The sequence below is a fragment of the Aedes albopictus genome, chromosome 1, assembly GCF_035046485.1.
Source record: "Aedes albopictus strain Foshan chromosome 1, AalbF5, whole genome shotgun sequence".
NCBI lineage: Eukaryota > Metazoa > Arthropoda > Insecta > Diptera > Culicidae > Aedes > Aedes albopictus.
This window is the reverse complement of record NC_085136.1, coordinates 219,302,128-219,316,961: the sequence shown is the minus strand read 5'-3', so window position 1 is coordinate 219,316,961 and position 14,834 is coordinate 219,302,128. Positions and strand designations below refer to the sequence as shown.

The 14,834-nt window shown below is 37.8% G+C and overlaps 1 protein-coding gene across 1 annotated transcript in view; it reads left to right on the top strand.

Moving 5' to 3' along the window:
* The window catches only part of LOC109400071 (1,5-anhydro-D-fructose reductase), a 32,603-nt gene extending 18,257 nt beyond the window's left edge, over nt 1-14,346 (top strand). The window contains exons 4-7 of the mRNA XM_029851843.2: nt 13,179-13,295; nt 13,369-13,484; nt 13,780-14,031; nt 14,104-14,346. Coding sequence (XP_029707703.1) covers nt 13,179-13,295; nt 13,369-13,484; nt 13,780-14,031; nt 14,104-14,134 — 516 coding nt within the window. The 3' untranslated portion in view covers nt 14,135-14,346. The remainder of the gene's footprint in view (nt 1-13,178; nt 13,296-13,368; nt 13,485-13,779; nt 14,032-14,103) is intronic.
* Nucleotides 14,347-14,834: the final 488 nt, after the last annotated feature.

Below are 14,834 nucleotides of genomic sequence, written 5' to 3'. Positions count from 1 at the left end.
GGTCAATATAAAATTCACCCCTTTTGAAGGTAACATAGCTTGTGAACAAGGTAGAACTTGCATTCGAGGGGAAAGGAACAGGAGGCGTGGCTAACCGGTTTAGCACGATTATATCAGAAGGGGCGCAGGAAAAGAATTCAATTCCTACCCTTCTCACGATTATGGTAAAATAGACGCTAGTTGTAGAATGAAGATTGGTAGTAATAATACATACTGGATAAGTAACAGATAGCTTAAATTGGAATTAATTATTCAAGTGATTGTGCATTATGCATATACATTAGGCTGGACCAAAATTCATGAAATTTAAAAATCAAAACCTTAAAGCATTGTTAGGAAATATCTTGATTTGCAAAAACATTTTACTACAGACAAACAGACGTATCACTTGGAACAAAATGCGATAAAAATCATCGTCATGAAAACATAATCTCCCAATGCTAATTACGCTGTGGTTCGCAAACCCAATGAGTAGATGGCTGTAGTGAACAAACGTCAAACAGGAGCAAAAACGATGCGAGCGCTATGAGCGAGCGATTTGCGAACTACGAAATATTTGAATAATCCGTTAAAAAGGAGAATAATGGGAAGTGAGTAGAGCGTCTGTTTGTCTGTGATTTTACTGTACGCTTTTACCAAGTTCATTAAAAACCTAGGCCACCTAGATTCAATGTATGCATTTTTTTTCATGCAATTCCGTTTGGTGGTTTTCGTGGTCAGATTGAATTGGAATTATGCCCTCAAATACCCACTGATGCTATATTATATTTAAACTGCGAACTTATTGAAACAAGTAGTTAACAGATTGGTTTACCTAATAAGATTACAATTATAACATAAAAACTATTGCATCATACTCTTCTAATTCCGTTTGTCTCGAGTTCGTCGATAGTCGATGGTGTTATAGAGCAGCTATGGGAAGTAGAGGGTAAAAAAAAGATAAAGTAATCAATTTCTTTTCCGTGTTCCACTTTCTGTATGCAAATGAAGAACAACTAACAACGATGACCGTACCGCATATGAACATATGCGCCAAAAGGGTTTTTAACAATTCACTCTCCACCACACATAAACCTGAGAACCGGTATTGACCTTCTGCTGAGTCACGGAAATTATGGTCGTTAAACTGATTAGGGAAAAGTAGGCCCACCAAAGAAAAGATTTAATTGGATGCTATTTCCTGCGCATACATTAATTATGATATCGGTTTAGAAATCATATGTCTTTGTTTTTTTTCATCGCCGTGGCGTAGCTGTACAACTTGGATGGAGCCTACTTCTCTGTTTAGTGTAATACATTAAGGTCTTTTTACACAGCTTTTTTACATGCTTTCTCGAATTATTAACACGGTTTTTTACACGGATTCGCGAATTAACACGGGTTTTTCAACTTTCTCGGGCTAAGTGTCCAGAAGGGAGCTCTTACTAAAAGCATGAAAGGGGATTTATGGGATAGGGTTGCAAGGGGGTTGAAGAGTGGTATGAGGTGGGGGCGGATGATGATGTAAGAGGTCTATAGGAAAGGGATATATGGTGGTGTTGAGGGGGGGGGTCTGTTTGGTGGAGGAAGGGGGGTAATACACGGGGGGGGGGCTAGGAGGGGTAAATTGGGGTTTTCGTAAAGGTATTTCCTGGAGTATTGTTAAGTACAAATTAAAAGATGTTCTAGGTTATCCAAGAACTTAGGTTATCCGAGGACTTTCGCGAGTAAGCGCCTTAAGATCTACAAGCGTAATCGATGGATTGTAGTTACATTACTGATACGGAGCAACATCCTACAGGTCCTTAAAGCGTAGTTCTGTTGAGACGTAGTTTTCAAAGATATTCTAGGACCTCCAAGAACTTCCGCGAGTACAGGCCTGAAAATCTACGAGCGTAATCAATCAATTGTTGCTATATTATTGATGCGGTGTAACATCCTCCAGATCCATGGAGCATGATTCTGTGGAAAACTACTTCCCAAATCAAGCCTAACTTTACCAAACACCGTATGTAACATATGTAAACAAAAAAGAGATTTTCACATGAGGCGCTGAATTTCGTTTAGGACTACTTGTACCACTTACCTTTGGGGATAGTTTGTGAAAAAATACCCGGATTTTTCACGTTTCTGAAATGCTCAATGTATGAGTTGCTATGGGAACAGCGAATTTCCCCTTCGATTTTCTCCGTTCATGGATTTTGTTAGATATGATGTTTGGTAAAGTTAGGCTTGAAATATGCTCTAGGTCCGCGGTACAAGGATATTCTAGGGCATTCAAAAACTTCCGCGAGTAAAGGCGCACGGTTCTGTAAACGTGTTCTAGGTTATCCAAGGACTTCCGCAAGTATAGGCCTGAATATCTTCTAGCGTATTCAATCAATTGTTGTTACATTACGGATACGGTGTAAAATCATACAGATGTATGGGACACGGAGATGTAATTTGCAAAGATGGACTAGGTCATCCAAGAACTTCCGCGAATAAAGGTCTTAAGTTCATAATCAAGCATCATATATATAAAATCCTAGAGTTTTCTGTCCTAGCGTGACGTTGAAATGTTTCATTGAAATGTTTCACAGAATAAAAGCTACAATAATCATTGCACTCACTGGAGCATTGCACCTGTGTTGAATTGGTGCATTATTGCAATGATGCATCGTTGCATTAGTGCATCGTTCCATAGGTGTATCGTTGCATTGATGCATCAGTGCATTGGTGCATAATTGCATTGGTACATCTTTGAATTTGTCCTTCATTGCATAGGTGCTTCGTTGCATTGTTGCATCGTTGCATTGGTGTATCATTCCATTGCACTAAGGGCCAGAATCGCAATCTAGCGGAACTAAATTAATTACTAGAAAACGAAGCATTTCTGACACATGGTGTCTTCGACAAAGTTGTTTGACATCACCAGGGGCACCTATTGCTTAGAACATAGTAGTTCGCAACTCGTCCGCATAGGTGGCGCCACTATCTAGCTTCTTAGGTTTACGTCCTGTAGACTTGACGTCTTCGGCAAAGTTGTTCATATTTGCAAAATAAACAACTCTTTCTCAGATGTCAAAATTCCACAGCCTACTGTTTTCGAGTTACAGTATGCGGCAGGAAAAAAATGCGAAAGTGTTTTTCAACTTCAAACGTCATTTCGGTTCATTTGACGTTAATCAATCTATATTTCAACGTTCCATGATCTCTAATAGGCTTGTTTTCTGAAAAGTTTGTTAAAAAATTTCCCATTTTGGTCACTAACCTTTACAGGGCGGCGCCAAAAGCTGAAGACAATCAGAATTTTCAAACCGCAGAAAAGTACACAGGTCGCTAAATTTCGTATCTGATAAAACAAAATTTTTAATTTTCTCTATAATATCATCAAATATATGCACTTATTTCATCTAGTATGTGAAACTACATGGCTCTGGATTAGTGTGGTCTGGTTGTTCATCGAATTTAAGCTATTTTTTTACTTTTATATTCAATTTGTTTAATGACCATTGGGCGCGCAGTTTATTGATACCTGCTTATTAGGCTTATATTATCACATGTTAAACATCAAATATGTTCATTTTTATTTTGCAGTGCTAGAATACAGACATTGACTGATACTCTGCCATGAAAAAATAGTTATATATATCCAATATTTAGCGTGTAATAGTGCTTTAAACTTTTCGCATTTTTTCCTGCCGCACCCTGTATTTGAAAAATAACAAACAATCAATAAAAAACAGTTTTTCAAGCTTATTTTGGCATTTTTACTAGAAACCATGTGAGTTTATTTTTTTCTTAATTCAAATGATTCAAACCAAACACATTTTACGGGGATATGTTGAATATTATCACTAAAAATAAAAAAATAAAAATACAAATTCGAAAAAATAGTGTGAATTTCAAGCCTTAATATCTCACAAAGCGCAAAAAAACGCAACTTCAAATTTTCAGCAAATACGAAGTAATACTAGGTGAACATACTGTCAAAAATTTGGAGAGGTATTTTTTGGTGTTTCGAGAAAATAGCTTTTTAGTAACAGTATAAATATAAGTAGTGTCAGCGTGTAACTTTTTACTGTTACACTTTAGAGATTTTATGTCTTCAAGAAAGTTGTTCATTTTGACTGAATAAACAACTATTTTTAGACGTCAAAATTCCGCGGCCTACTGTTTTTGAATTATTGTTTATAAACTAGATGTTATTGATAAAAATTGACAAAAAATACATTTTGATGCAATAGTATGAACTATGTTTTATTGTTTTTACTTTTACGATACATAGTAGGTCATGAAAATGTCAGTTTTTATTGTTAGCATGGTTCAAGAAATCTTTTAATTTTTTTGCATGTCATTTTCAAAATGTTTTAAACTTAACCTATTTTGTCAATTATTTCAAATTTTAGAGCTTGAAATATCTTGTCGAAAGCTCGTGGATCTTTTCCTGAATGGAAAGGACGTTGATCCATCTCTAGAGATTGTTGAACTGAAGGTCCACGAAACTGACATTTTCAAGACCTTCTATGTATCGTAAAAGTAAAACCAATAAAAAATGGTTCATACTACTGCTTCAAAATGTGTTGTCAATTTTTATCAATAACTTATAGTTTATATAAAATAATTCAAAAATAGTAGGCCGTGGCTAGGGCCGTGGAGTTTTGACGTCTAAGAAATAGTTGTTTATTTAGTCAAAATGAGCAACTTTCTCGAAGACATAAACTCTCTAAAGTTATTTATACTATTACTAAAAAGCTATTTACTCAAAACACCTAAAACTACCTCTTCAAATTTTTGGCAGTATGTTCATCTAGTATTGCTTCGTATTTGCTGAAAATTTAAAGTTGTGATTTTTTGCGCTTTGGGCTTGTCCATAAACTACGTAGACTCTTAGGGGGGGTCGGGGGGGTCTGGTCAAAGTCTACGCTCCATACAAATTTCGAAAATTTTGTATGAACAAAAGTCTACGAGGGGGGAGGGGGGGGGGGTCTGAGATGGCCGAAAAAAAGTCTACGTAGTTTATGGACAGCCCCTTTGTGAGATATTAAGGCTTGAAATTCACACTACTATTTCGAATTAGTATTTTTATTTTTTTTATTTTTAATGATAATATTCAACATATCCCCGTACAATGTGTTTGGTTTGAATCATTTGTATAAAGAAAAAAAATAAACTCACATGGTTTCTAGTAAAAATGTCAACATAAGTTTAAAAAATGATTTTTTCATTGATAGTTTGGAAGTGTAGAATTAGCCTTTAAGTTAAAATACACCTCCTCCTCTTCTTGGCGTAACGTCCTCACTGGGACAAAGCCTGCTTCTCAGCTTAGTGTTCTATGAGCACTTCCACAGTTATTAACTGAGAGCTTCCTCTGCCAATGACCATTTTGCATGCGTATATCGTGTGGCAGGCACGAAGATACTCTATGCCCAAGGAAGTCAAGGAAATTTCCTTTACGAAAAGATCCTGGACCGACCGGGAATCGAACCCGTCACCCTTAGCATGGTCATGCTGAATACCCGTGCGTTTACCGCCTCGGCTATATGGGCCCAAAATAAAAAAGTTAAAATACACGTTAATATTAAAAAAATGATAGTTTGTTATTTTTCAAATAAATCGAAAACAGTAGGCTGTGGAATTTTGACATCTGAGAAAGAGTTGTTTATTTTGCAAAAATGAACAACTTTGCCGAAGACGTCAAGTCTCTATTTAAACTAAGAAGTTAAATAGTGGCGCCATCTATGCTCTAAGCAATAGGTGCCCCTGCTGATGTCAAACAACTTTGTCGAAGACACCATGTGTCGGAAATCCATCGTTTTGGAGTGATTAATTTAGTTCCGCTAGATTGCGATTCTGCCATAGCTGCGCCATAGCTATATCAAGCTACTAAAAATTTCGAGAACTTTCTGGAAGTTATTGAATTTTTCAGAAAAAAATAAGAAGAACATGTTGAAATGTTCTGGAACATGAACATTTTTGAAACTTAAGAGAGTTTTCTGGAAGTTACTGAAAGTTTCAGAAACGAAGAAGAACGTTCTGGAATGTGGTAGATAGAGCATTGAACTTTTTTTTTAATTTTGAGACCTCCTAGAAATTTCTGGACGCTCCAGAAAGAAGATGTAATTTTATGGAACATCTTCTTCTTTTTAGCATAACGTCCCAATTGGAACAAAGCATGCTTCTCAGCCTTCGAGAACTTTCTGGAAGTAATTGGATGCTTCAGAAACAATAATAATGAGAACATTCTGAAATATTAAAATTCTTAAACCTTCCGGAATTTTCTGGAAAATACTAAAGGTTTCAGGAAAAAAAAAAGAAGAACGTTCTGGAATCATCTGAGGTAACTACTCTAATTTTCGAGAACTTTTCTGAAGTTTCTGGAAGTTCTCTTGCTCTCAACATGATTTTGCTAAATACCCGCGAGTTTACTGCTTGGCTGTATGCGCTTCAAACATTTAATTACGGTGGCTGAAATGAAATGAAAAATTCGCAGTTCCTGAGAAGCTTCTAGAAGTTTCTTACCATTTCAGGGATTAGAACTCGATAACAGTCATTCAAGAGTCAAAGGTGTGTAAAAGAAGTATACTTTCTTGCGTTTTTCATTTTTGGATACATGATAGTATACCTTCTGGCGCTTCTGATGAGCCCAATGCTGAGTGAAATGTTTCGCATATTTACAATGGCTTACGAGGAAACTTTTGAAAATGTTCAAGAATCTCCTTAATGGGTGAACATTTTCTGAATCTAAATTAAGGAGACAAAAAATCGCATAGGGGGGCATGTAATAAATCCAGGTGTTGTATATCTGTCATCCCGCTACGCTAAGAAAAAAATGACTGAAATACGACACGATCTAGAGAACTTTCCATGAGTGTTCGAGAGTGAAGTCGAAGATTTAAAAAGGAAGAAACTCTTTTTCTACAAGAACAAAGAGTTCCTGGGCAAAGAGGAAGAAGCAGAAGAGAAGAATAATATTTAAGAACATTTCCCCGGAGGGATGAAAATAGGACTATTTTTACAAATATTCAAAAGTTTTCCAAGCATAATGAAAGTTCCCTGCATAGAATACAAAAAAAAACTTCACCAAGAAGAAAAATAAGTTTGTAGAACATCCTAGAACATTCTTTGAACGAATAAATATGCTATTTTGTCATTATTGGAAGAAATTTTCCGAAACTAAAACAAGGTAAGAACATAATCTAGGACATATTTCGAAGGAATGCAGAGGCGTATTCCAGAACTTTCCTTCATAAATTAAATGTTCGTAAACATTTTATTTCGAATTGAAAGAAATATCTGAAACTTTCCTGGGCAAAGAAGTTGGAGAAGAGGAGCGAGAAGATACAAAGATACGCATGATTTTGGAATATTCTAGGCAGAGTTTCCCATTGCTCATGTGTACATAAATGTGACAGCGAGCCTCCCACCAAATTGTCTCCCAGCTCTTCAAAATCGCAGTGTGCTGCGCTGCTAAGAGGCTCACGAAAATCTGGTGGGTGCGAGCTAGGCACCTAGCTCCCGGGGAGCTCGTCTCATGCGCTGCGTGAGCTGTTGGTATCTAAGGTGAAAAACAACTTCTTGGTAACGAAGAACCTCAACAACTTTTTTCGGTACAGAACACAAGTGTTTGGTTGGTCTATGCGATACGACTAGGGACTCTCAATGCAAAGGTTAAGGTTTCAATTCTCGTTTATTTAGGAAGTTTTTGTTGTGAGAATTTCTAATTTAATCGGCGCATGAGACGGAGCTCATGAGACACATCTTGAGAAAAATGAGGCACACAACTTTCAGTCTCAAAATGTACTGTGCTCCTGGAAGCTTGCTTGCAATGTGGCTCCCGTACATGGGACTACAGCACGTGTACATCAACTCTGATTCTATGTCATTCTCAGATGAATAAAAATACTATTGACCAAAAATACTCGAGTGTTTTCGATAAATAATGTAATTATTATTATTATATTTTATTAAAGACACTTTACCAAAAAAGTTGGCATTCGTGTCCAATAAATAATGTAATGTTTAGAAGCTTTCTGTTTTAAATACGAAAAAAATAGAAACACTCCTGTGGGAATCAGAAGATGAAATCGAAGATTCATGAACATTCTCGAACATTCTTCGTAGGAATCAAAACAATAACATTGTTCGAGTATTTTCCACAAATAATAGCTTATATTTAAAAACTGTCTGTTTAGAATCCGGAGAAGTTTTTGGAGCCTCACATGGCAAGGAGAGTAGTAACACAGACAAACAGACGTAAACTATGAACATTTTTCGATTTAAATAATAGTCACGGAAGCATGTTCGCCCAATGCTAAAAGGACTGAGTTTGGCCAACCATCAACTAGGTGGCGATAGTGAGCAAACGTCAAACTCGAATAAAAAGCCACGGATGATCAGTTGGCCAACTATCATTTTTTTTATTGAACCGTTAAATCGGTGTACGATGGGAACAATCAGAGTATTACGTAGCATGATACATATTCTAGAAAACTTCAGATGAATATTGATTATCCAGAGAAATCTTCCAACCTGGTGGAGTGAAGAAGACAAAGAAGACCTGTTCCGCAAACGTCAAACTGCTGCACACTTCAAAAAGTATGCACACAACCTTGAAACAAAAATAAATAGTTGAAAATCAAAATTATGTTCAAGCTGCATACTTAAGTGCTAAAACTACACCTAATATAGTTTAGAAATAAGTTACATGTTGTGGCAGCAATTGCGATTACATAAACCATATGAAACAATTTTCATTATTTTTGAATTTTATGGCAACCAAGTGAGTGAGAGCTTTTTAGCGTGAACCGAGCACTTTTGACGTTTGCGGAACGACTGCGGCGGTCGAAACCACCGCAACCCCGTTGGATTTTTTCTATTTTACCGCAATAAATATGGTTTCTGAATAAAGTTGTAGGTAAGCAAAACACGCATAAACGCTCAGAAAACCGTTCTGATAAACGTGAACAAGCAAACGCAAATATGAGAACAAGCAAATATACACTGTTAACTGGAACTAGTTTCAGCTGTCAATATGGGCGTTCTAGAAAATGTGAAATCTAGTTTAGGGTGTACATTTCTTATTGTTGTTATCGTTGCTATGCATAGTTCCCGTTTGTTCGCGTTGCCGATATTGGGAGGGCACGTATATTGGAACGGATTTTTTTTTGCGTCTAACGCATTTTGAAGCCATCGTCATAATTCTCGGGATTCTGAAAACGTGGCTAACCACGTCGGGTCAGCTAGTAATCAATAGAGTATTGTAACATCACTGATGCGTTGCAACATCAGGGTGTCTACTCATAAGACAAAATAAAATTCCCTGAGTTTTCCAGGTTTTTCCAGAGAGAAATTTCAAATATTAATAAATCAAAAATTAGCATAATTTTTATAAAATTTCTATACTTCTAATAAATTATACAATAATATCCTCAAAACTTAAGATAAAAATTTAAGGAAAAATGTGCAAGATTTATTGTTCAGGTGATTCCACTGAATCGTTGCATTTTTTTAAAGAACTGTTCAACAAAAATCTTTCGAAAATAATGGAAAAATCTGTTGAGGATTATTTTTAATCTTTTCCCAAGGTTCTTTTGGGTTAATTGCAAAAAAAAAATGCTCTGACATTTCCACCTACAATGACATCCAAATACTCTAAAAAATCAGGAAAAAAACATTCAGGAGTTCAATCAGTAATTCCACAGACTCTACTCCCTATGATCGCATAACTGTCCCATATGAATAGGAAATCCAGCAAATATGGGACTGATATGCGGTCATAGGCAGTATGCGACAGTTAAATTCCATACACAGTTTTGAATTTGAACTTGGATGTTCTTTTCGTAAAGAAAATTTCCTTGACTTCCTTGGGCATAGAGTATCTTCGTGCCTGCCACACGATATACACATGCAAAATGGTCATTGGCAGAGGAAGCTCTCAGTTAATAACTGTGGAAGTGCTCATAGAACACTAAGCTGTGAAGCAGGCTTTGTCCCAGTGAGGACGTTACGCCAAGAAGAGGAGAGGAGAGAGGATGTTTGAACTGTGCTGGTGGTGTAGTAATGAGATTTCGAAATTCTACCCGTCCGCGTTGAAATTTAAATCCGTCCAGAGTTCCTGATTTAAATTCGTTTCCAGTTTCTCGCAGAGTTTTCTCTTGAAATTATCAAAAATATTCTTATCTGGCTTTCTCCAGTTTTCCCAAGTACATCCAGAGGTTTTTACGCATTTCTGATATTCTGCTAACTATTTACTTAGAGTACGTACCCCGGGACTTTTTTCAGAGTTTCTCGCTGGATTCCTCCTGTAGATCTTTCCAAATGTTTTCCTAAGTTCTGCCAGGAATTTCTCTTAGTAGTTTCCGGACAGTTTTCCAAGAGTTTCTCTAGGGATTTTTGCAAAAGTTCTTCTAGGGATTTTTTTACCAAGGCAGTTTCCAGATATTCCTCGTGGATTTCCTTGCGGGATTTCGCACCTAGTTTCTCTCGGGATTAATTTTAGAGGTTTTCAGAGCTCCTCCTTAAATTTCCTTAACCGTTATGTGTCCGACAAACTTTTTTCTTTTTTCTACACCGTGCATTTTAAATGGGCGCTGGGTACCCGGGTACCTTGTCGGCCACATAAGGGTTAATATTTCCTCCTGGGATTGGTCCCAGAACTATTTGCCGAGACATACCATTTTCTCTCAGGATTTCTTCCTTAGTTCCTCTCGATACGTCTTTGCAAAGATTTTCGCAAAATTTGACCGAGATTCTTTCAGATACTTCTCAAGGAAGAATTTTCTACAAGAAATCTCGTAAGTTATCCCAGCAGATATTCCGAGAAAAAACTCTTGGAAAAAATCCAGTAAGAACTCCGAGAGTAATTTAAAAAAAAAAATTCCAAAGAGGAGCATCCATAATCTCGGGATAATTTCTGGTAGAGGTTCCGGGAAGAGCTCTGGAAATATGAAATTCTGTAAGAAAATAATCTCAGGTGGATCACTGCAAGAAATTAGATATTCAACTACAAGGAAAAGTTTTGGAAAATATCCGAAAAAAATCACGGAACGAACTTCATAAGAAACACCAGCTGTATCTCCTGCAGAAATCCCAGAAGACTCTCTAAAACATCTAAGGAGAAAGTCCAGGATAAATTTAGAAAATCTCTGAGATATCCCAGAATCAACACCGGGAGGAATCTTTCTCTGAGAAGCTCCGAGAAATCTCAAAAGAAATCCCGCGACAACATTTGGGATATATACCAGCTGAAACTTCTGTGGAAATCCAAGGAGAAGAATGCTTTCGGAAATATCTTGACGAATTCACAGGAGAGACTTCGGAAGAAATCCCGGAAAGAGTTCCCGCAGAAAATAAGTGAAAAACTCATTAAAACGTTGGAGGACCTTTAGTAGAAATCTTAGGAATAACACCTTCAAGAGGAATTCCGAGAGAAACTCTAACAGAAATTCCGCAACAATATCTGCGGTATATCCTTAGAGAAACTGTTGTGGAGATCTCGGGATGAATCCTGTTAGAACCCACGGGAGCAATATTAGGAAAATTTCTAGAGAAATCCACCATGATCCCCGTAAAAATTCCAGAAAAAAAATCAATCGGAACTGCGGAAGATTCTCAAGGACGAATCCCGGAAAGAAATGTTCGAATCTAGGAAAAATGCTGTTAGGAATCCGGAAGAATTTCCGGAAGGAATTCAAAACGGAATACCAAGACAAATGGCGTGAAAAAATACGGAAGAAATCTAGTAAAAAAAATTCTGGGAAAAATTTCAAGAGGTATTTCCAAAGAAATTCCAGAAAGAAACGCTGACAGAATTTCTGGAAAAACCGACCAAATTTTTTTATTTTCATTTTTTTTTTTCATTGGTCCAAAATTTCCCTGAGTCATCACGATATTCCCTGAGTATTCCAGGTTTTTCCATGTTAAATAACATTCCCTGAGGATTCCCGGTTTTCCAGGTTTTTCCAGGTAGTAGACACCCTGAACATCCTACAAGTTCATGGAGCATGGTTCTGTAGAGAACTACTTTCCAAAGGTGTTCTAGGTCTTCAAGAATTTCCACGAGTACAGAGTTTTATATCTATAAGCGTAATCGGTGTTTGCGGCTTTCTCGCCCACGCTCTTTTGTTCCGTCTGCATGAGCGTTTCACTTCCTTCTCGAGAGCCGAATAGGACACTGCATGAAACTCTCTCCTTCTATTTCACTCTTACAAAAAAAAATTGTAAACAACAAAGCCAAGAAACGTCAAACTCCCATACAAAATCAAAACAATGCAGTGCCCTATAGCGCTGACGGGCTACGGCTTTGGCTCCTCGTGTTTTCGATCGCTCTATCGCGGTTTTCGCATTCCTTCATTTCTCTATCTTCCTCCAGGTGTCAGCTTTAATGAACTGCTTTCTCTGGCTGTGTAGCTCACCCAAATTATTCTCGCCGGTGGCGATGAAGGCGTTCTTGATGGCACTCCATTGATCTTATATACTTCAACCTTTCGGGAATGTCCGCAGCACGGTTCACTAGCTCCTCGACGAAGGACCTTTTCAACGTAGCGTACGTCAGAATTTTACCCGACGCTAATCTGAGATCTCCAAAGTTCGGCCAACGGACATTCCAAGTTCCAATTTCTGTCGGTTGTTTCAGGCTAAAAGTCGTTGCCGTTAAATCAGTTCGTAATTTTTCATTTTCGATTTCTGTAACGGTTCTTGGGTTTCGAGAACAGTAGGTTGTTGACCTAGGGTCCCCTATCCACCGTGGTGGGGCTGCCACCTTAGGTATAGTTTTCGGTGAAGGAACATTTCATACTCAGCCTCTGGATGCCATCAGAACAGTAACTAATCAAATTAAATAGTTTTTTTTTCAATCGCCTCACAGTGTCTTAATTTCCGGACCCACTCATTGAATAGGAATCGCTCTCAAACCTTCCGAACACAAAAGTCAAACGATAGTTATTCCCACAAACGAGGGCGTTCGTCGTCCTCTTTTCAATGCCGCAAACCATTAAAATCCCATTCGATTTAATGACTAACACAGGAGCCTATCAGTTACAATCGGCACCCTCTTCAGCAAACTGTTTCAAAAATTCAATGGAAATCAATCGTATAGTCTTCCTTCCGAGGGTACACTTCATGTGTTTATTTGTTTTGCCCAGCTTTCCCACTTCAAACACAAAAAGAAACATCTTTCTCAGCTTTCGGATCTCTTACCTTCCTCTCTCCCGCAGGCCATGGAGGAAGTGTACGAAGCCGGTCTCGCACGCAACATAGGCCTATCGAATTTCAACCAACGGCAGATACAAAGGATCCTCGATAATTGCCAAATCAAACCGGCTAATCTGCAGGTAAGGTGATCCGTGTTTCCCTCGATCTTCTGCTTTCAGTTATTTGTTTTTTTTTTCGTTATCACCCGCGCAGATCGAGAACCACATCTATCTGCAGCAACCGGAACTGGTAAAGTTTTGCAAGGCCAACGGCATTACCGTTACCGCGTACTCCCCGCTCGGATCCAAGGGCATCGAAAAGCTGCTTGGGTGAGTATTGAGTTACTGAAGTAAGGGGTATAATGTTTTCAAAATTCAACCATACAGTGAAGTTGTCTAATTGCTTTATTTTATTAAAACTATTAGAAATTCTACGTGCAGCGTTACGGATACAATTAATGTTTCCGTTCATCTGTCGGGCACGCGATTCGACAACTTTTTTACGGGTAGAGCAATCGCAAAAATTTCATTATTTTAGACCTTTGCAACAATGACCAATCAAACAATAGTATTTATCAGTTTATTCATTGTCAGTGCTAAACATGTTCCCATCCACACATTTTAGCCGCGAAGTCCCGGACCTGCTGGATAACCCGGTGGTGAAGGAAATTGCCGAAAAGCTGGGCAAATCGCCCGCCCAGGTACTGCTGCGCCACCTGTTGCAGCGTGGGATTTCAACGATCCCGAAGAGCACCAACCCCAAGCGCCTGCGGGACAATATCGATCTGTTCGGGTTCGAAATCGAAGATTCCGACATGGTACGGCTGAACCAGCTGGATCAGAACATTCGCATTTGCGATTTCGGATTTTTCCCCGGGTAAGTGCGGTAATGGGTGGAGACTAAAATATGTCGTTTATGCTAATGGTTTGACATATTTATACTTTGCAGCATTACCAAACATCCGGAGTTCCCTTTCTAAACGAGAGGAAGAATTTAAATATTTTAACAAAAAATAAATGAAATTTCTCATTACTTTCTACAAAGTAAATAAACAGATAACATATTAATCAAATATTTTAATGACCTAGTAGCTTTCATCGCAAGCCTATCGGATGGCTATCATTTGCATTTCAAAAATAATTATTTTAGTATTAGAAGTACAACAATATAGTTTGATAGTTGCGCACTCTTTGATGTCTAGTATGTAATTAGTTTTGATGATATATCACATTCATTATTTACTCGTCTCACATTTATTTCTGTTTTTATACTCTCCGGTTTTAATTAGTCTAAAACTTGCTCATTGCATGTTTTCAAAAATGGATTGTTTGACCTAGGCAATTTACAAAGTTTTAACAACAATTATTCAAAAACTTTGGATATCCTTTGTTACCGTAAATATTTGGTAAATTAATGCATTTTTTTTTAATTAATTCATCATATCATGCCTATAAGTTATGCAACCAGCGAACTGTGCCGGAGCATCTTCCGGCATCCACGCACCAACGTTAACCGTAGTGTGGCCAGCAAAAAAAAAACCGTAGAATGCCGGCAGGGTACCCACGAAACTGAAGATCAGGCTTCCCGTGGGGCCATGGCTGGCAATGGCCACTATACGGTATTCTAGGCTCAACAATTCACTATGGGGCGGCTCCATACAAACAAGTGGCCAAAAATAT